The sequence below is a fragment of the Pseudoliparis swirei genome, chromosome 8, assembly GCF_029220125.1.
Source record: "Pseudoliparis swirei isolate HS2019 ecotype Mariana Trench chromosome 8, NWPU_hadal_v1, whole genome shotgun sequence".
NCBI lineage: Eukaryota > Metazoa > Chordata > Actinopteri > Perciformes > Liparidae > Pseudoliparis > Pseudoliparis swirei.
In genome coordinates, this window is record NC_079395.1 from 24,045,232 (window position 1) to 24,066,446 (window position 21,215).

Below are 21,215 nucleotides of genomic sequence, written 5' to 3' on the forward strand. Positions count from 1 at the left end.
TGGAGGAAGGGAGGAAGGCGCAGATGTAGTCCTTTATCAGCCTCTCAGCATTTCATGACCACCGAGGTGAGGGCCACCGGTCGGTAGTCATTCATACATGCTGGAGAAGCATTCTTGGGCACAGGGACAATAGTGGATCTCTTGAAGCAGGCGGGGACCACGGACTCAGCCAGGAGAGGTTGAATATTGTGGTGAACACTGGAGCTAGCTGGTTAGCACAGGTCTTCAGTACTCGCCCAGATATGCCATCTGGACCTGCAGCTTTCCTGGTGTTCACCCTCAACAGAGCCCTCCTCACACTGTGCTCGGTCACAGAGAGTGTGTGTTCATCCCCAGCGGTAGAACTCACCTCGGCTACGCTTAACGGTGTTGTTGTTAGCCGGCGAGCTAGCGCTGTTGTTGCTAGCCTCAAACCGTGCATAAAATGAGTTCAGGTCGTCCGCTAGGGATGCGTCGGCACTCACCATAGCGCGGGTCTGCTCTGGTAGTCTGTGATAGTCCGTAGCCCCTGCCATAGGCGCCTGGTGTCGCGCTGCTCCATCTGTGATTCCACTCTGTCTCGGTACCTCCTCTTGGCCTCCTTCACCGCCTCCTCAGTCCATAGACCGCTGCCTTGTACTCGTCCATGTTGCCGGATACAAGACCCGTGTTATAGGCAGCAGTACGGGCGCTCACAGCTTCACGGATGGATCTATCAACCCACGGCTTTTGGTTAGGAAAGACCCTAACTTTTACCGTGGGGACGATGGTGTCCGTTAAGCGTTGCTATGAGGCTCATTGCTACTTCAAGAACTCGCTGACGTCACTGGAACTGGATTGGATCATGTCCCAGTCGACGACACGCAGAGCGTCCTGTAGCTCAGCCTCTGATTGGTGAGACCACCGCTTAGGTTCCTCGTCACTACCGCTTCCGCGATCTTTTGCGGTATCCGGAAGCAGAAAAATGGCGGCATGGTCTGATTTTCGACGGAGGAGAGAGACAGCCTTGTAGCCTCTCTTGAATGGCGTATAGCAGTGGTCCAACGTTCTTTCCTCTGGTAGCACACGTAATGTGCTGGTGAAAGTTCGGCATGACTTTTAAGGTTAGCCCTATTAAAGTCCCCAGCCACCACCACAGCCGCGTCGGGATACTTGTTCTGATGCCGACATAACACATCATGTAGGTCCGATAGTGCTACATCGGTGTCCGCTTGTGGTGGTATGTAGACGGCTGTGGTGATGACCGAGCTGAACTCCCGGGGAAGGTAGAATGGACGGCATGAGATCGTCAGATGTTCCAGGTTCGGCGAGCAGGAACGAGAAAGAGTCTTAATGTCCTTGGGGTCGCACCACTTGTTGTTAGTCACGAAGCAAACCCCTCCACCCTTAGATTTACCAGACTCTTCCGTTCTGTCTGCACGGAAAACAGAGAAGGACTCGGTTGGGCATATGACTCGATCCGGCACCAGCGGGTCAGCCATGTTTCCGTCAGACAAAAGATGTTACAGTGCCTCATGTCCCGTTGGAATCTGATCCTTGCCCTAACATCATCCATCTTATTTTCCAGAGACTGGACGTTAGCAAGAAGGATGCTGGGCAGAGGTGGGCGGTGGGCTTGAACTCTCAGTCTGTTCGAATTCGCTCCGTTTCCCTCGATGTTTTCGTGTCTCCCGTAGTAGCGGCTCCACTGTTGTTGATGTGGTTCGCTCGTACGATCTCTGCCGGCCACGCTGGATCGATGGAAAAAGTGGACAAAAACCCTTGTTTTGCGCAAAAGTTTATGTCCAAAAGTGTGCTGTGGTCGTATGCTGTTAGTGCCGATGTGTTTGTGGCAAAGAAAACATTAAAAATAAACACAAAAACTAAAAGAGCGCACAATCTCCGCGGAGCTACCTCGACGGCGTCTGGACACAGCCGCGCCATCTGGTTAATACTGATTGGCTGCTATCTTCTTGTCTGATCAATACGCAACTGTGAGGTGCGCGAATGGACCGAGCGGCCAGCTGCTGATCACTCACTCAACGGACAGACGGTGGGAGCACCGAAGACCCATTTTGACCCAGGAAAAACCCTGAATGTATATATGGGATTAATCATGATTAATCCACAGAAATTTGTGATTAACCTGATTAAATTTTTTTATCGTTTCACAGCCCTAATATATATATATATATATATATATATATATATATGTGTGTGTGTGTATGTTGAGGGGTGTGTTGCAAGTCAAAGTGATAAACCTTTTATTTATTTGTTTCAAACTTGTGTCTCCTAACTTTTTCCTTTTAAATATTTCATCCAATCACAGCTGGCCTTGGTCGTACAGGCACTCTGATTGGCTGCTATCTGATGAAGCACTTTCGCTTCACTGCAGCTGAGGCCATTGCGTGGATCAGGATTTGCCGACCCGGTTCCATCATCGGCCCCCAGCAGAACCTACTAGAAGAGTGAGTTGTAGTCTCAGTCGTGGTTCCACCATGGAAAGGACCATCTGGTGTTCTCCCTCTGGTGAGATGACGTCATTACAACTCGTGAAGGCCTGGAGGGCCAGAGAGCCATGCATCGACCGCTGGGTTGATTGTCCTGGAGTCTTGTCGACATGCTCCAGAGAGGAAGAATCCTACTGACTGAGAGTGGCTCTGGTTTACAGGTCTGCTCTATGAGAGTCTGCAACACGAGTTACATACGACAACACATGGCTCAGTTTATCGTTATCATTGGACAACTGTAGGAAGGTGCTAGCTGCAGCTTGTCAGCACAGCTCCATCACCCAGAGGACTCTGGACCAATAACATCAAACTCAGGAATATGTTCCCTGTGTGGTTGTTCCCTGTGATTGTTCCCTGTGTGGTTGTTCCATGTGTGGTTGTTCCCTGTGGTTGTTCCCTGTGTGATTGTTCCCTGTGGTTGTTCCATGTGTGGTTGTTCCCTGTGTGGTTGTTCCCTGTGGTTGTTCCCTGTGGTTGTTCCATGTGTGGTTGTTCCCTGTGGTTGTTCCCTGTGGTTGTTCCCTATGTGGTTGTTCCCTGTGGTTGTTCCCTATGTGTTTGTTCCCTGTGGTTGTTCCCTGTGGTTGTTCCCTGTGGTTATTCCCTATGTGTTTGTTCCCTGTGGTTGTTCCCTGTGGTTATTCCCTATGTGTTTGTTCCCTGTGGTTGTTCCCTATGTGTTTGTTCCCTGTGGTTGTTCCCTGTGGTTGTTCCCTGTGGTTGTTCCCTATGTGTTTGTTCCCTGTGGTTGTTCCCTGTGGTTATTCCCTATGTGTTTGTTCCCTGTGGTTGTTCCCTATGTGTTTGTTCCCTGTGGTTATTCCCTATGTGTTTGTTCCCTGTGTGGTTGTTCCCTGTGGTTATTCCCTATGGTTGTTCCCTGTGGTTATTCCCTATGTGTTTGTTCCCTGTGGTTGTTCCCTGTGGTTATTCCCTATGTGTTTGTTCCCTGTGGTTGTTCCCTGTGTGGTTGTTCCCTGTGGTTGTTCCCTATGTGTTTGTTCCCTGTGGTTGTTCCCTGTGGTTGTTCCCTGTAGGAAGCAGCACAGCCTGTGGGTCCAGGGTGACGTCCACCGCTGCAGACAGAAGCTCGTCCAGCAGCGGCTGCGTCGCCAGCAGCAGCTTCACAGTCCTCAGGCGGCTAAGCCCCGCCTCCTCTGCAGCATGGATGAGCTGTCCATCAGCGGCCGTCACACGCCCCTCAGCTCGGACGAGGTGAGAAATACTCTGGAAGCTTATCATTGCCCCTTGACAATGAGAATGGTGGTATCTAGAACAATTCAATTCAATTCAGTTTATTTGTAGAGCCCATTTTCACAAATTACTAATTTGTCTCGGAGTGCTTTACAATCTGTCAGCTCCTCCCACCACTTTGATGGTCGCGCCTATGCCGGCAGCTGGCCGTCTGAGCTGGTTCTTCGTTTTGTTTGCTGTGATTTTTATTTACTCATCGCTCGCTGAGAACGGTGCTACATCTGTGTTAGTGTATGATTTCCATACCTTATTCAACATCCGTGCATCGGTGCTGGGCTCGCTGTCTCATCGACCCGAACAATGGAGTTCCCACCGTCACCTGCATCGTACAATCCCCGGCGGCATCTGGAAGCCATCCTGCAGCTGCACCCGGCCGAGAAAGTCCAGGAGAAGGAGTAGACGGGCTGGATCCGCGGTGAGGCTCCGGGAACAATCCAGAGGCCGCTCTCTGTCCTCACTTCACGCCATCTCCAACGCTGCTGGTCCCTGCAGGAGGCTGTCATGTCTGCGACCCGTCCTCCCGGCGTTTGCTCCTGTACCCCACCATCGAGCGCACTCGAGGATTTCTCCAGTGCCGGGAGGAAACGTTCATCTCTCGCCCACGAGTGTGACATTGCTGCCTGCGTGTGAGCGAGCCGGGAGGGAGAGCCGTCCTAGGTGGCTGCAGCCCCTTCCCCGGGCGTCAACCTTCGGCAGAGCTGGTTCGGACCGCATCGATATCGGACTGATAAATGCAAGATCGATCAAAAACAAATCTTTTGTTCTAAAAGACCTCTTTGTTACAAGGCATCTGGACTTCCTCCACATCACAGAAAGCTGGCAGAAGTCAGACGATTTCACCTCGCTGAATGAACTCTGCCCACAAGACTGCTCCTACTCCTGCGCTCCGAGAGCGTCCGGCTCAGGCGGAGGTCTGGCTACTATCTACCGGAGCAGTTTTCACTCTCGGACGGTGAACTATAAAGCCTACTCCTCGTTTGAAATCCTCATCAACAAAGTTGGTCGCAAAAATCCTTTCCTCTGCGTCCTTGTCTATCGTCCCCGGCAAAAACAGATCCTTCCTGGCTGACTTTGGTGACTTTCTGGCGTCCATTATCCGCTACGATAGGATCCTCATGCTCGGGGACTTTAACATCCACGTTAACAAGAGCGGATACATTCGCTGTGGACTTCATTAACCTTGCGGACTCTTTCAACTTCATCCAACATGTGTCTTGTCCGACCCACGAGAAAGGTAATACACTGGACCTTGTCTTCACTCTCGGGCTAAATATTCACAATGTATGCATTGAAGATATGCTGTTATCTGACCACATGTCCGTAATGTTCAGTTTATCTTTCGACAATGATTTTGTGCCAGAAAAACGTGTGAAAATATCTCGCATTATAAATAACAAAGCTGTAGTGAATTTCAGAACTAGTTTCCCCAGCAATGTTTTGATGGCGCAGTCTGATGACGTGGACTGCGCAGTGGGCTTGTTTAACGCCCACTGCGCAGCCATTCTGGATAGTGTAGCTCCCCTTGTCACTCGCTCTGTCCGTCCAACTAATCCATCTCCCTGGATGAATGAGGAAATCTATGCGCTCAGGCTACAACGGCGCAGAGCTGAGAGACGGTGGAGAGCTGCTAACCTAGAAGTCCATCGACTCTTCTATAAAGATCTCACAGCTGATTTTAACACTCTGGTGGAAACTACTAGGGCTGCTTACTTTAAAAACCTCATTATCTCCAGCAAAAACAACCCCAAAGTGTTATTTAACACCATCAGCAAAATCGTGGCTCGCCCTCTTCCATCGATTCCTGTGTCTTCAGACAAGGAATGTAACACCTTCCTGTTGTTTTTTGTAAACAAGATTGCAGATGTTAGAGCCAACATCACCCCCTCCCCCTGCCCCCCGGTCCCCAGTCCAGTTTCTGTACCATCAATGAGCAACTTCTCACCTGTTGAGCTGGAGGAGGTGTTGGAGGTAGTAAATGCCATGAAGACCTCCTCTAGTCCCCTAGACATCCTGCCCACCTCCCTGCTAAAAGAAGCTATCTCTTCTGTTGCCCCCAGTCTGGTCAAAATTATAAACATGTCTCTGGTCACGGGTGTGGTGCCTTCTTATTTTAAGCAGGCGGCTGTCCAACCTCTCCTCAAAAAGCCCAACCTGGACCCCTCCTCTCCCTAAACTACAGGCCCATATCTAAGCTACCTTTTATTTCAAAGGTACTGGAGAAAGTTGTAGCTAACCAACTTAACCTCTACCTGGCCACACACAACATTGGTGACAAGTTTCAATCCGGTTTCGTAAGAAACACTCCACCGAGTCTGCCCTTCTTGGAGTATCTAATGACATCATGATGGCCTCCGACTGTGGCAAAAGTTCTGTTCTGGTCCTGCTAGACCTGAGTGCAGCTTTTGACACAGTCGACCATACTATTCTCCTAGATAGGCTAAAGAACTGGGTTGGGGTGTCAGGTCTAGCACTAAAATGGTTTGCCTCTTACCTCAGTGAGAGACATTTCTCAGTGTCAGCTGGTCCATATAAATCCGACTCCGCCCCTCTGCACTGCGGGGTACCACAAGGCTCGGTGCTGGCCCCGTTACTCTTTGCCCTATACCTGATCCCATTGGGTCAGCTGATCAGAACATTCTCTGGCATCACATACCACCTTTATGCTGACGACATCCAGCTGCTTTGCTCTTTTAAACCGGAGCATATGCAGTCCCTCAGCATCCTGATGGAGTGTTTAGCCGCCATCGGGGGTTGGATGGCTAACAACCTCCTGCAGTTAAATGCAACCAAGACCGAGGTGTTGGTCATCGCCTCCGATGGCACCACAGCTAGGGTACTAGAACATCTGGGCCCTCTCAAAAATAATGTCCACCCAACCATCAAAAACCTCGGTATTCATTTTGACCAGGCAATGCTGCTGGATAAACACGTCATGACTCTGAGGCGCAATTGCTTTTTCCACCTGCGAAACATCGCAAAATTGCGTTCCATCATCGCCCACTCTGAGATGGAAATGGCTATACATGCCTTTGTATCCTCCAGACTGGATTATTGCAACTCACTGTTCACCTGTCTAAACCAGGCATCCATAAACCGCCTCCAACTGGTTCAAAATGCAGCTGCCAGATTACTCACCAGGTCAAAGAAATCGTGTCACATTACCCTATACTGGCTGCCCTACACTGGTTACCAATCCAGTACAGGATCCAGTACAAAGTACTTCTCTTTACCTTTAAGTCCATACACGGCCTCGCCCCCAGTTATATACATGACCTCATCATACAGCACACCCCCAGCCGGTCCTTACGGTCAGCTGACCAGGGGCTCCTGGCAGTGCCGCGCACACGATTAAAAACAAAAGGCGATCGGTCCTTTGCTACAGTGGCCCCACGCCTGTGGAACACACTTCCGCAGGTGTTGAGAGCAGCTCAGTCCGAAAATAGCTTCAGAAATCAGCTAAAACACATCTCTACAAACAGGCATTTCTGGGTTAGGTTTCTGTGTGTTATCGGTTTTCTGCTCTCTATGTTTAATTTACTGTTTGTTGGTTTCTTCTACTGCGTTTGTGACTGCTCAAAAGTCTTGTGTACTGGAGGTAATGCACCCGCAATTTGTAATGTAGCACTGGCTTCTGCACCTTGCTGCTATGCTTAACATGATGATATTGATGATGTTGTACTGTTTTTACTGTTTTTATTGTAAAGCACTCTGTGTATTCGTACTGCGAAGGGCGCTATATAAATAAACTTTTACTTACTTACTTACTTACACACAGACATCCCTGCCCCAAAACCTCACATCGGACCAGGAACAACTCCCAAATAACCTTTCAGGGGGGAAAAAAGGAAGAAACCTTCAGGAAAGAACAGAGGAGGATCCCTCTCCAGGATGGACAGATGCAATAGATGTAATGTGACCAGAAGGACAGATTTAGAGTTAAAATACATTCAATGAATATGACAGAGTGTATGAATAGTTCATAGTAGGCATATTCCACGATGGAGACCTCCATGATCCATCAGGCAGATGGCGGTGGGGAGGAGGAGTGGGCGGAGTCTCAACAGTGGGCGGAGTCTCAACAGGACAGTGGCGTAGTCAGGAGCAGGAATTCCATGACCCAGACCTCGATGATCCATCAGCAGATAGGATCTATGCCGTCTCATAGGGTCCGATGACCCCATGAGACGTGAAGTCACAAGGACTCCGGGGAGAAAGCAGAGTTAGTAACGTGTGATTGAGAGATGAAAATTCATCCTTAAGGAGAGAAAAAAGAGGAGATAGGTACTCAGTGCATCCTAAAACGTCAATGTGGTGTATATTTAACATTATTATAATTATGACTTCTTTATTCTTCTTCTGGTGCTGTGATCTCCGTGTGAATCCTCTCCGTAGAGCGACCACCAGGGAGACCGCCTGAGAGCCCTGAAGGGGAGGCCACCGCCGAGAGCCGCCTCCTCAAGGTACCGCGGGGCGGTTGTTGATGTTGTTGTTGGTCAACATTAAAGTTAGAATGTGGATGAGGTATGTCGCTGTGGGCCACTTTGTTTCAGAGTAAGATGAGAAGTGGTTGTGCTATTATCACAATGTAATGTCATCATAGCTCAATGAGAGGCCCTGCTGGGTGAGCAGAGGACATGGAGGCCTCCAGAGCGCTCCCTCCATGAGGCCGAGTGTCGGCTCTCCTCAGTTTGAGTAGGAAGAGGAGACTCTTAGAAAGACACTGGCATCCGTCCCCCTCAGGACCCCGAGCCTCGTCACCGAGCGGCGACGCGATCGCAGACCTGGTGGACCGTGCCGGCATTTCTCGTTTCCATGTGTGTGTGTGCGTGACCCCACAGAGGTGCTGACCATTACTGATCTTCTCTTCTCTCATCAGGCATTGCTTGCTATTAAATATTTCTCCCCCTCGACAAATGTATCTTTTGCAAAGAGCTGAGCGGGTCCACGGACCTCTGTTGAACTAAGACCTGCCGGAACCACAGAATCCATCCCTGTAGCCGGGTCGTTGACCCGCCTCCCTGTGGGTCAGGCTGACAGCAGAACCGTTGACCTTGTGATCCGAGCCCGGTCAGGACCGCTCTGTCGTGGCGTCTCCTCTGCCCTTCATCACTCTTGGCGCTGGCTTTGCCTCCTTGCTGGGTCGTGACGGATGAGTTGTCATCAAGTGTCTTTTAGGTTTGTTCAGAACCGTTGATCCATTTGACGATTTCACTCCACATGCCGAGCACCGAGGAAGAGGGAAGCCGGCCAACGTGGAGCTCCATCGTACATCAGCGGGCCTCTGTTGGGGGAGCGGTGACATCACCGCCAGCTGGCCAGAGGACTCAGAGGATCTGGAGCCGTTCTTTATTAGCAATACATGTACACAATAAATATCATCAAAAATGAGTTTTAATTTCATGAAACCTTTAATGTTCTGCACACCATGTTTGATCTACGTTCTCTATATCTCCATATATATATATATGTATATATACATTTTATTTTTTATTTTTCTTTATTTTATATTAATTTTCTGATTTATTTGATTATAATAATTTAGGATAGGAATAAGCATTTTTTTCTTCTACCTATACCTTTCAGTCTTTCTGTTTTGTATATTATACAGAATAATGTTGTCTTGTATTGCAATGATTGGCTGAATAAAATACACAACAACAACACATCGTAATCATTATTCACTGATCTTGTTTTCTAATCTCAGTTGGTTTATATTTGAGAACATGTTTACATCATGCCGTCATGATAGTTAGTTATATTTGATTGTTTGTAAATGTAAAGCACCCTTCTAGTCAGTTGTTTGTTTCTTCCCCAGGTTGGACCTGTCCAAGGCTGCTCACCGCTCCATTCTGCCACCTGCCAGGGCTCTGAAAGGCTCCGCCCCCCTCCCCTCCTCTTCTCAGAAGCTTGTTCGAAGCTCCGCCCCCCTCCCCTCCTCTTCTCAGAAGGTCGTTCGTGGCTCCGCCTCCCTCACCATGCAGATAAAGAGGTGAGTGAAGTGCAGTCGATCAAAAGTAAACGTCACTCAAAATAAACCGAATCAAGTCGTTGACTAGAACCATGGGGCAGACATGAGTAGAGCGAGAATCAGTGGATTGAAAGAATGGTAAAGCACATTCCTCTCTCCCTCTCTCCCCAGTCCCTTCAGCCTCTCTCTGTTCGGCGCCCGGCCGGCTGCCCCTCCGTGATGAGGAGGCGGCCCGAGGCCCTCCAGCTGACCTCAGCGTAACCCGTGTTGGGCTCTTGAGTCCAGCAGAGTGACTTCAGGGACTCACCTCTCCTGCAGCTCTGTGGTGCTCTCAGTACGTCTTTACAATTTGCCCGGTGCAGAGGACCACCAGCTCCACCAGCTCCACGGTGACCTGAAGACCTTCAGGGAGCAAGTGACTCCACTTCTATTGCACTTTATTAAAGGAACCGTAAGATACACAAACATCCTGACGATCAGGACTCGTGTCCTTGGCCCAGACACTGAAGAGGTTGTTACCCCTGATGGTTACCCTCACTGAAGGCCTGGAGTTCACCCTGGTGCTTCTGGGAGGATGTGGAAGTCCAACACCTGTACTGACCGGAACCACCAATGGTCTGCAGGGCAGTGGGTTGGTTCTTTACTTGTTCTCCTCCCTTCTATCTATCATGCCCTCTCTAGGTTGCAGGGTTGTGGATGGTCTACTTGCTAAGATGCACATTGCTATCACTACCCATCCCATGTGGCCAATTCTGAAGCATTCATTTATCTTATTGACCCGCCCCCTCAGGCCCTGGATGCTTCTGGGCCTGTGTGCTGTAGTCACTATGGCCCACAGATCCACAAGAAGTGCTGGTCCTTTGCTAAGTCACTGGTCTCCAAGCACTTGAACCAGATGTTGAGTTTCTCAACTATCAAGCAGCAACATCGCGCTGTGGTTGGTCAGCTGCAGTCTTGTAGGGACTTGACCTTTGGTCTCATGGGCTTTATGACATAGTACAGATAGCCCCCCCCCCTGGACATGGGACCTGTCCAAAGGGGCCGGCTGAGATGGGGGCTTTGTCCATGAGGGTTCCACCAGTCCAAGGTATTTGTGTTTTGGAGAAGGAGCTGCTCTAGGATCAGTGATTCACCAGAAACTGTCTATTGAGACGCATCCTTGGCAAACTGTGGGGGGGGGGGAAGCAGGCACCTGGTTCACATAGCAGGCACCTTGTTGGAACGTTGCCATGAGGCTGGTTCCGATTTGACCCCTCATGACCTGGTGCTTAGCAAATCCACCTCTCTTATGGGAGCTCCTGCTGTGAAGGGAACTGCTGACTCTACGGGACCCTTAAGGGAGGGGCTCAGCCTGGTGGCCCCTGAGAGGGACAGCCTCTTGGCAACAGGCCTCTCTCCGTCACGGTCTGGGTTGTTGTGTCTTGTTTCCGGTTGAAGTCCTCGTGTCCTGGTTTCCCTTCACTTCCTGTCCCTGTGGTGGTCCGGCCTGCACCGTCCCTGTGTACTTAAACCCTGTTGATTTAATTAATTTAATTGAATGTTTGCAGACCTAGATGGAAGCCATTTTAAAACTGTGCTGTTATGAAACATACTCATCAGGTCATAGATGATGACCATCATGGCGAGAGTGTTATAGATGTGTTGTGTTGAAGTTGCTGCAGAGATAGTTTGAATAAAGCTTTCTGATGCCGACACACTTATTGATGCTCCCCTTATTTTGAATGCAGATTTGTAGAATGAGCAACGTGGGCCTCTGTTACATTTCATAAACCTGAGGATCCACATGGCCGAGTCTCGTTTCAGGTCGGCCTCCACCGCAGGTCACGGTTAGTGCCGCTGGGTTCAACTCTCATCGCGCACGGGGAGCTGGAAACTTCCGTCTCAGGCTCGGCTCAACGCAGCTAATGTAGAAAAAAAGAATAAAAGTTGAGTGATTAAAATTCCCTGCAGCCAATGTTCTCGTTCCTCAAGTTAGCTGGTTTAACTTAGCTAGTTTAGTTCAGTTCATCTATTTTCCTTCATTCATATGTGGCAGAGGGGCGTGTCTAGCCTCAGCTGCAGAGGGGTTTGAGTGGAGGGGGGGGTGTTCAGGGAACGGTGGCGCTATGAGGTGTAATCAGCCCCAGCTGGGGTCAATCAGTGTTGGTGTCTCTTCCCCACACAGACAGTGACGGAGGAACGGGAGACAGACACCGTGAATTAAGAAGGAGCAACGAGGAAACTACGTCAACTGGAACGTCCTCTTTGTGCCTGAGACTCACAGGGATAGAGGACTCATCTCTGTACTGGTCTAGTTAGACCTTAGTCCTGATAGAGGTCTCATCTCTGTACTGGTCTAGTTAGACCTTAGTGCTGATAGAGGACTCATCTCTGTACTGGTCTAGTAAGACCTTAGTGCTGATAGAGGACTCATCTCTGTACTGGTCTAGTAAGACCTTAGTGCTGATAGAGGACTCATCTCTGTACTGGTCTAGTTAGACCTTAGTCCTGATAGAGGTCTCATCTCTGTACTGGTCTAGTAAGACCTTAGTGCTGATAGAGGACTCATCTCTGTACTGGTCTTGTTAGACCTTAGTGCTGATAGAGGACTCATCTCTGTCCTGGTCTTGTTAGACCTTAGTGCTGATAGAGGACTCCTCTCTGTACTGGTCTAGTAAGACCTTAGTCCTGATAGAGGACTCCTCTCTGTACTGGTCTTGTTAGACCTTAGTGCTGATAGAGGACTCATCTCTGTCCTGGTCTTGTTAGACCTTAGTGCTGATAGAGGACTCCTCTCTGTACTGGTCTAGTAAGACCTTAGTGCTGATAGAGGACTCATCTCTGTACTGGTCTAGTTAGACCTTAGTCCTGATAGAGGTCTCATCTCTGTACTGGTCTAGTAAGACCTTAGTGCTGATAGAGGACTCATCTCTGTACTGGTCTAGTTAGACCTTAGTCCTGATAGAGGACTCATCTCTGTACTGGTCTAGTTAGACCTTAGTGCTGATAGAGGACTCATCTCTGTACTGGTCTAGTTAGACCTTAGTCCTGATAGAGGACTCATCTCTGTACTGGTCTTGTTAGACCTTAGTCCTGATAGAGGACTCCTCTCTGTCCTGGTCTTGTTAGACCTTAGTCCTGATAGAGGACTCCTCTCTGTACTGGTCTTGTTAGACCTTAGTCCTGATAGAGGACTCATCTCTGTACTGGTCTTGGTAGACCTTAGTCCTGATAGAGGACTCATCTCTGTACTGGTCTTGTTAGACCTTAGTCCTGATAGAGGACTCATCTCTGTACTGGTCTAGTTAGACCTTAGTCCTGATAGAGGACTCATCTCTGTACTGGTCTTGTTAGACCTTAGTCCTGATAGAGGACTCCTCTCTGTACTGGTCTTGTTAGACCTTAGTGCTGATAGAGGACTCCTCTCTGTACTGGTCTTGTTAGACCTTAGTGCTGATAGAGGACTCCTCTCTGTACTGGTCTTGTTAGACCTTAGTCCTGATAGAGGACTCCTCTCTGTACTGGTCTAGTTAGACCTTAGTGCTGATAGAGGACTCCTCTCGGTACTGGTCTTGTTAGACCTTAGTGCTGATAGAGGACCTCTCTGTACTGGTCTTGTTAGACCTTAGTGCTGATAGAGGACTCCTCTCTGTACTGGTCTAGTTAGACCTTAGTGCTGATAGAGGACTCATCTCTGTACTGGTCTTGTTAGACCTTAGTCCTGATAGAGGACCCCTCTCTGGACTGGTCTAGTTAGACCTTAGTCCTGATAGAGGACTCCTCTCTGTACTGGTCTTGTTAGACCTTAGTCCTGATAGAGGACTCCTCTCTGTACTGGTCTTGTTAGACCTTGGAGCTGATAGAGGACTCCTCTCTGTACTGGTCTTGTTAGACCTTAGTGCTGATAGAGGACTCATCTCTGTACTGGTCTTGTTAGACCTTAGTGCTGATAGAGGACTCATCTCTGTACTGGTCTTGTTAGACCTTAGTGCTGATAGAGGACTCCTCTCTGTACTGGTCTAGTTAGACCTTAGTGCTGATAGAGGACTCATCTCTGTACTGGTCTTGTTAGACCTTAGTGCTGATAGAGGACTCCTCTCTGTACTGGTCTTGTTAGACCTTAGTGCTGATAGAGGACTCTCTGTACTGGTCTAGTTAGACCTTAGTGCTGATAGAGGACTCCTCTCTGTACTGGTCTAGTTAGACCTTAGTGCTGATAGAGGACTCATCTCTGTACTGGTCTTGTTAGACCTTAGTGCTGATAGAGGACTCCTCTCTGTACTGGTCTTGTTAGACCTTAGTGCTGATAGAGGACTCATCTCTGTCCTGGTCTTGTTAGACCTTAGTGCTGATAGAGGACTCATCTCTGTACTGGTCTTGTTAGACCTTAGTGCTGATAGAGGACTCCTCTCTGTACTGGTCTTGTTAGACCTTAGTGCTGATAGAGGACTCCTCTCTGTACTGGTCTAGTTAGACCTTAGTGCTGATAGAGGACTCCTCTGTACTGGTCTAGTTAGACCTTAGTGCTGATAGAGGACTCATCTCTGTACTGGTCTTGTTAGACCTTAGTGCTGATAGAGGACTCCTCTCTGTACTGGTCTTGTTAGACCTTAGTGCTGATAGAGGACTCCTCTCTGTACTGGTCTTGTTAGACCTTAGTGCTGATAGAGGACTCCTCTCTGTACTGGTCTAGTTAGACCTTCGTGCTGATAGAGGACTCCTCTCTGTACTGGTCTTGTTAGACCTTAGTGCTGATAGAGGACTCCTCTCTGTACTGGTCTTGTTAGACCTTGGAGCTGATAGAGGACTCCTCTCTGTACTGGTCTTGTTAGACCTTGGTGCTGATAGAGGACTCCTCTCTGTACTGGTCTAGTTAGACCTTAGTCCTGATAGAGGACTCCTCTCTGTACTGGTCTTGTTAGACCTTAGTCCTGATAGAGGACTCCTCTCTGTACTGGTCTAGTTAGACCTTAGTCCTGATAGAGGACTCTCTCTGTACTGGTCTAGTTAGACCTTAGTCCTGATAGAGGACTCCTCTCTGTACTGGTCTTGTTAGACCTTAGTCCTGATAGAGGACTCCTCTCTGTACTGGTCTAGTTAGACCTTAGTGCTGATAGAGGACTCCTCTCTGTACTGGTCTTGTTAGACCTTAGTGCTGATAGAGGACTCCTCTCTGTACTGGTCTAGTAAGACCTTAGTGCTGATAGAGGACTCCTCTCTGTACTGGTCTAGTAAGACCTTAGTGCTGATAGAGGACTCCTCTCTGTACTGGTCTAGTTAGAACTTAGTCCTGATAGAGGACTCCTCTCTGTCCTGGTCTTGTTAGACCTTAGTGCTGATAGAGGACTCCTCTCTGTACTGGTCTTGTTAGACCTTAGTGCTGATAGAGGACTCCTCTCTGTACTGGTCTAGTAAGACCTTAGTGCTGATAGAGGACTCATCTCTGTCCTGGTCTTGTTAGACCTTAGTGCTGATAGAGGAATCCTCTCTGTACTGGTCTAGTTAGACCTTAGTGCTGATAGAGGACTCATCTCTGTACTGGTCTAGTTAGACCTTAGTGCTGATAGAGGACTCATCTCTGTACTGGTCTTGTTAGACCTTAGTGCTGATAGAGGACTCCTCTCTGTACTGGTCTAGTTAGACCTTAGTGCTGATAGAGGACTCATCTCTGTCCTGGTCTTGTTAGACCTTAGTGCTGATAGAGGACTCATCTCTGTACTGGTCTTGTTAGACCTTAGTGCTGATAGAGGACTCCTCTCTGTCCTGGTCTTGTTAGACCTTAGTGCTGATAGAGGACTCATCTCTGTCCTGGTCTTGTTAGACCTTAGTGCTGATAGAGGACTCCTCTCTGTACTGGTCTAGTTAGACCTTAGTGCTGATAGAGGACTCCTCTCTGTACTGGTCTAGTAAGACCTTAGTGCTGATAGAGGACTCCTCTCTGTACTGGTCTTGTTAGATAGATAGATAGATAGATAGATATATACTTTATTAATCCCAGGGGGAAATTTGTCGAGCCAGTAGCAGCAACACACAATAAAAAATAAAATAAATAAAAAATATAAGAAGGAAGAAGATCTGGCGCAAGAGTGAACTGTTGTAGAGCTCCAGGAATACGGCAGGAATGTCTCTCCCTGTCTGTCCTTGGTGCGTGAGGAGATGCTAGAAAGTACTCCTCTCTGTACTGGTCTGACTTCCCCAGCCTCAGGCTGAGGTTGAAGAGGACACAGACAGCTGGGGACACAGCGCAGGTCTTTAGACCCTGGGGCTGATGCCATCAGGACCTTCAGCTCTGCTGGTTTCCTCAGCTGTTTCTCACCTGGTCAGTCGTCACAGAGGACTCTATTGAAAAAACAGTTCAGCTCGACCTTAGTGCTGATAGAGGACTCCTCTCTGTACTGGTCTTGTTAGACCTTAGTCCTGATAGAGGACTCCTCTCTGTACTGGTCTTGTTAGACCTTAGTGCTGATAGAGGACTCATCTCTGTCCTGGTCTAGTTAGACCTTAGTGCTGATAGAGGACTCCTCTCTGTACTGGTCTAGTAAGACCTTAGTGCTGATAGAGGACTCCTCTCTGTACTGGTCTAGTTAGAACTTAGTCCTGATAGAGGACTCATCTCTGTACTGGTCTTGTTAGAACTTAGTCCTGATAGAGGACTCATCTCTGTACTGGTCTTGTTAGACCTTAGTGCTGATAGAGGACTCCTCTCTGTACTGGTCTTGTTAGACCTTAGTGCTGATAGAGGACTCCTCTCTGTACTGGTCTAGTTAGAACTTAGTCCTGATAGAGGACTCATCTCTGTACTGGTCTTGTTAGACCTTAGTGCTGATAGAGGACTCCTCTCTGTACTGGTCTTGTTAGACCTTAGTGCTGATAGAGGACTCCTCTCTGTACTGGTCTTGTTAGACCTTAGTGCTGATAGAGGACTCCTCTCTGTACTGGTCTAGTAAGACCTTAGTGCTGATAGAGGACTCCTCTCTGTACTGGTCTAGTTAGACCTTAGTGCTGATAGAGGACTCCTCTCTGTACTGGTCTTATTAGACCTTAGTGCTGATAGAGGACTCATCTCTGTACTGGTCTAGTTAGACCTTAGTGCTGATAGAGGACTCATCTCTGTACTGGTCTTGTTAGACCTTAGTGCTGATAGAGGACTCCTCTCTGTACTGGTCTTGTTAGACCTTAGTGCTGATAGAGGACTCATCTCTGTACTGGTCTTGTTAGACCTTAGTGCTGATAGAGGACTCATCTCTGTACTGGTCTTGTTAGACCTTAGTGCTGATAGAGGACTCATCTCTGTACTGGTCTTGTTAGACCTTAGTGCTGATAGAGGACTCATCTCTGTACTGGTATTGTTAGACCTTAGTGCTGATAGAGGACTCATCTCTGTCCTGGTCTTGTTAGACCTTAGTGCTGATAGAGGACTCATCTCTGTACTGGTCTTGTTAGACCTTAGTCCTGATAGAGGACTCCTCTCTGTACTGGTCTTGTTAGACCTTAGTCCTGATAGAGGACTCCTCTCTGTACTGGTCTTGTTAGACCTTAGTGCTGATAGAGGACTCATCTCTGTACTGGTCTTGTTAGACCTTAGTGCTGATAGAGGACTCCTCTCTGTACTGGTCTTGTTAGACCTTAGTCCTGATAGAGGACTCATCTCTGTCCTGGTCTTGTTAGACCTTAGTGCTGATAGAGGACTCCTCTCTGTATTGGTCTTGTTAGACCTTAGTCCTGATAGAGGACTCCTCTCTGTACTGGTCTTGTTAGACCTTAGTGCTGATAGAGGACTCATCTCTGTCCTGGTCTTGTTAGACCTTAGTGCTGATAGAGGACTCCTCTCTGTACTGGTCTAGTTAGACCTTAGTCCTGATAGAGGACTCCTCTCTGTACTGGTCTTGTTAGACCTTAGTGCTGATAGAGGACTCCTCTCTGTACTGGTCTAGTAAGACCTTAGTGCTGATAGAGGACTCCTCTCTGTACTGGTCTAGTTAGAACTTAGTCCTGATAGAGGACTCATCTCTGTACTGGTCTTGTTAGACCTTAGTGCTGATAGAGGACTCCTCTCTGTACTGGTCTTGTTAGACCTTAGTGCTGATAGAGGACTCCTCTCTGTACTGGTCTAGTTAGAACTTAGTCCTGATAGAGGACTCATCTCTGTACTGGTCTTGTTAGACCTTAGTGCTGATAGAGGACTCTTCTCTGTACTGGTCTTGTTAGACCTTAGTACTGATAGAGGACTCCTCTCTGTACTGGTCTTATTAGACCTTAGTGCTGATAGAGGACTCATCTCTGTACTGGTCTAGTTAGACCTTAGTGCTGATAGAGGACTCATCTCTGTACTGGTCTTGTTAGACCTTAGTGCTGATAGAGGACTCCTCTCTGTACTGGTCTTGTTAGACCTTAGTGCTGATAGAGGACTCATCTCTGTACTGGTCTTGTTAGACCTTAGTGCTGATAGAGGACTCATCTCTGTACTGGTCTTGTTAGACCTTAGTGCTGATAGAGGACTCATCTCTGTACTGGTCTTGTTAGACCTTAGTGCTGATAGAGGACTCATCTCTGTACTGGTATTGTTAGACCTTAGTGCTGATAGAGGACTCATCTCTGTCCTGGTCTTGTTAGACCTTAGTGCTGATAGAGGACTCATCTCTGTACTGGTCTTGTTAGACCTTAGTCCTGATAGAGGACTCCTCTCTGTACTGGTCTTGTTAGACCTTAGTCCTGATAGAGGACTCCTCTCTGTACTGGTCTTGTTAGACCTTAGTGCTGATAGAGGACTCATCTCTGTACTGGTCTTGTTAGACCTTAGTGCTGATAGAGGACTCCTCTCTGTACTGGTCTTGTTAGACCTTAGTCCTGATAGAGGACTCATCTCTGTCCTGGTCTTGTTAGACCTTAGTGCTGATAGAGGACTCCTCTCTGTATTGGTCTTGTTAGACCTTAGTCCTGATAGAGGACTCCTCTCTGTACTGGTCTTGTTAGACCTTAGTGCTGATAGAGGACTCATCTCTGTCCTGGTCTTGTTAGACCTTAGTGCTGATAGAGGACTCCTCTCTGTACTGGTCTAGTTAGACCTTAGTCCTGATAGAGGACTCCTCTCTGTACTGGTCTTGTTAGACCTTAGTGCTGATAGAGGACTCCTCTCTGTACTGGTCTAGTAAGACCTTAGTGCTGATAGAGGACTCCTCTCTGTACTGGTCTAGTTAGAACTTAGTCCTGATAGAGGACTCATCTCTGTACTGGTCTTGTTAGACCTTAGTGCTGATAGAGGACTCCTCTCTGTACTGGTCTAGTAAGACCTTAGTGCTGATAGAGGACTCCTCTCTGTACTGGTCTAGTTAGAACTTAGTCCTGATAGAGGACTCATCTCTGTACTGGTCTTGTTAGACCTTAGTGCTGATAGAGGACTCCTCTCTGTACTGGTCTTGTTAGACCTTAGTGCTGATAGAGGACTCCTCTCTGTACTGGTCTAGTTAGAACTTAGTCCTGATAGAGGACTCATCTCTGTACTGGTCTTGTTAGACCTTAGTGCTGATAGAGGACTCTTCTCTGTACTGGTCTTGTTAGACCTTAGTACTGATAGAGGACTCCTCTCTGTACTGGTCTTATTAGACCTTAGTGCTGATAGAGGACTCATCTCTGTACTGGTCTAGTTAGACCTTAGTGCTGATAGAGGACTCATCTCTGTACTGGTCTTGTTAGACCTTAGTGCTGATAGAGGACTCCTCTCTGTACTGGTCTTGTTAGACCTTAGTGCTGATAGAGGACTCATCTCTGTACTGGTCTTGTTAGACCTTAGTGCTGATAGAGGACTCATCTCTGTACTGGTCTTGTTAGACCTTAGTGCTGATAGAGGACTCATCTCTGTACTGGTCTTGTTAGACCTTAGTGCTGATAGAGGACTCATCTCTGTACTGGTCTTGTTAGACCTTAGTGCTGATAGAGGACTCATCTCTGTCCTGGTCTTGTTAGACCTTAGTGCTGATAGAGGACTCATCTCTGTACTGGTCTTGTTAGACCTTAGTCCTGATAGAGGACTCCTCTCTGTACTGGTCTTGTTAGACCTTAGTCCTGATAGAGGACTCCTCTCTGTACTGGTCTTGTTAGACCTTAGTGCTGATAGAGGACTCATCTCTGTACTGGTCTTGTTAGACCTTAGAAGCCTCGATAACCACCAACGTTAATCACGGAGTTCCACAAGGTTCTGGTCTTGGACCACTTTTATTTACCTTATACATGCTTCCTTTGGGCAATATTATCAGGAAACACTCCATAAACTTGCATTGTTATGCAGATGATACTCAACTATATCTATCGATAAAACCAGAGGAGAGCAACCAACTCAGTGGACTCCAAGATGTCCTAAAGACATAAAACATGATGACCTGCAACTTCTTGATGTTAAACTGACAAAACTGAAGTAATTTGACTGTGAACAGCTCAGAGGTCAATGATCTGGTGAAGTGGTTTCTGTAGACCGCATTGCCCTGGCACCAACACACTGGAGAGAACCTCTGTTCTCCTGGATCAGGACTTGACCTTTAACCCCACGTGAAGAACATCTCAAGGACTCAATGTTTCATCTACTAACATTTAAATAATCATCTGGTCTCAAATAGATGCAGAAAAACTGGTTCACACGTTTGTTACTCCTTATTATCAGGCTGCTCTAGAAGTCTCTTAAGTCAACTCCTTATTATCAGGCTGCTCTATAAGTCTCTTAGGTCAACTCCTTATTATCAGGCTGCTCTATAAGTCTCTTAGGTCAACTCCTTATTATCAGGCTCCTTATTATCAGGCTGCTCTATAAGTCTCTTAGGGCAACTCCTTATTATCAGGCTGCTCTATAAGTCTCTTAGGTCAACTCCTTATTATCAGGCTGCTCTATAAGTCTCTTAAGTCAACTCCTTATTATCAGGCTGCTCTATATGTCTCTTAGGTCAACTCCTTATTATCAGGCTGCTCTATAAGTCTCTTAGGTCAACTCCTTATTATCAGGTTGCTCTATAAGTCTCTTAAGTCAACTCCTTATTATCAGGCTGCTCTATAAGTCTCTTAGGTCAACTCTTTATTATCAGGCTGCTCTATAAGTCTCTTAGGTCAACTCCTTATTATCAGGCTGCTCTATAAGTCTCTTAGGTCAACTCCTTATTATCAGGCTGCTCTATAAGTCTCTTAGGTCAACTCCTTATTATCAGGCTGCTCTATAAGTCTCTTAGGTCAACTCCTTATGATCAGGCTGCTCAATAAGTCTCTTAGGTCAACTCCTTATGATCAGGCTGCTCTATAAGTCTCTTAAGTCATCTCCTTTTTATCAGGCTGCTCTATAAGTCTCTTAAGTCAACTCCTTATGATCAGGCTGCTCTATAAGTCTCTTAAGTCAACTCCTTATCATCAGGCTGCTCTATAAGTCTCTTATGTCAACTCCTTATTATCAGGCTGCTCTATAAGTCTCTTAAGTCAACTCCTTATTATCAGGCTGCTCTATGAGTCTCTTAAGTCAACTCCTTATTATCAGGCTGCTCTATAAGTCTCTTAGGTCAACTCCTTATTAT

At 47.6% G+C, this 21,215-nt stretch overlaps 1 protein-coding gene across 1 annotated transcript in view; it reads left to right on the forward strand.

The window, feature by feature from the left end:
* LOC130197622 (dual specificity protein phosphatase CDC14AB-like) overlaps positions 1 to 11,384 on the forward strand; it is a 34,511-nt gene extending 23,127 nt beyond the window's left edge. The window contains exons 5-9 of the mRNA XM_056420374.1: positions 2,288 to 2,426; positions 3,506 to 3,683; positions 8,115 to 8,182; positions 9,538 to 9,711; positions 9,862 to 11,384. Coding sequence (XP_056276349.1) covers positions 2,288 to 2,426; positions 3,506 to 3,683; positions 8,115 to 8,182; positions 9,538 to 9,711; positions 9,862 to 9,910 — 608 coding nt within the window. The 3' untranslated portion in view covers positions 9,911 to 11,384. The remainder of the gene's footprint in view (positions 1 to 2,287; positions 2,427 to 3,505; positions 3,684 to 8,114; positions 8,183 to 9,537; positions 9,712 to 9,861) is intronic.
* The last annotated feature ends 9,831 nt before the right edge of the window (positions 11,385 to 21,215 follow it).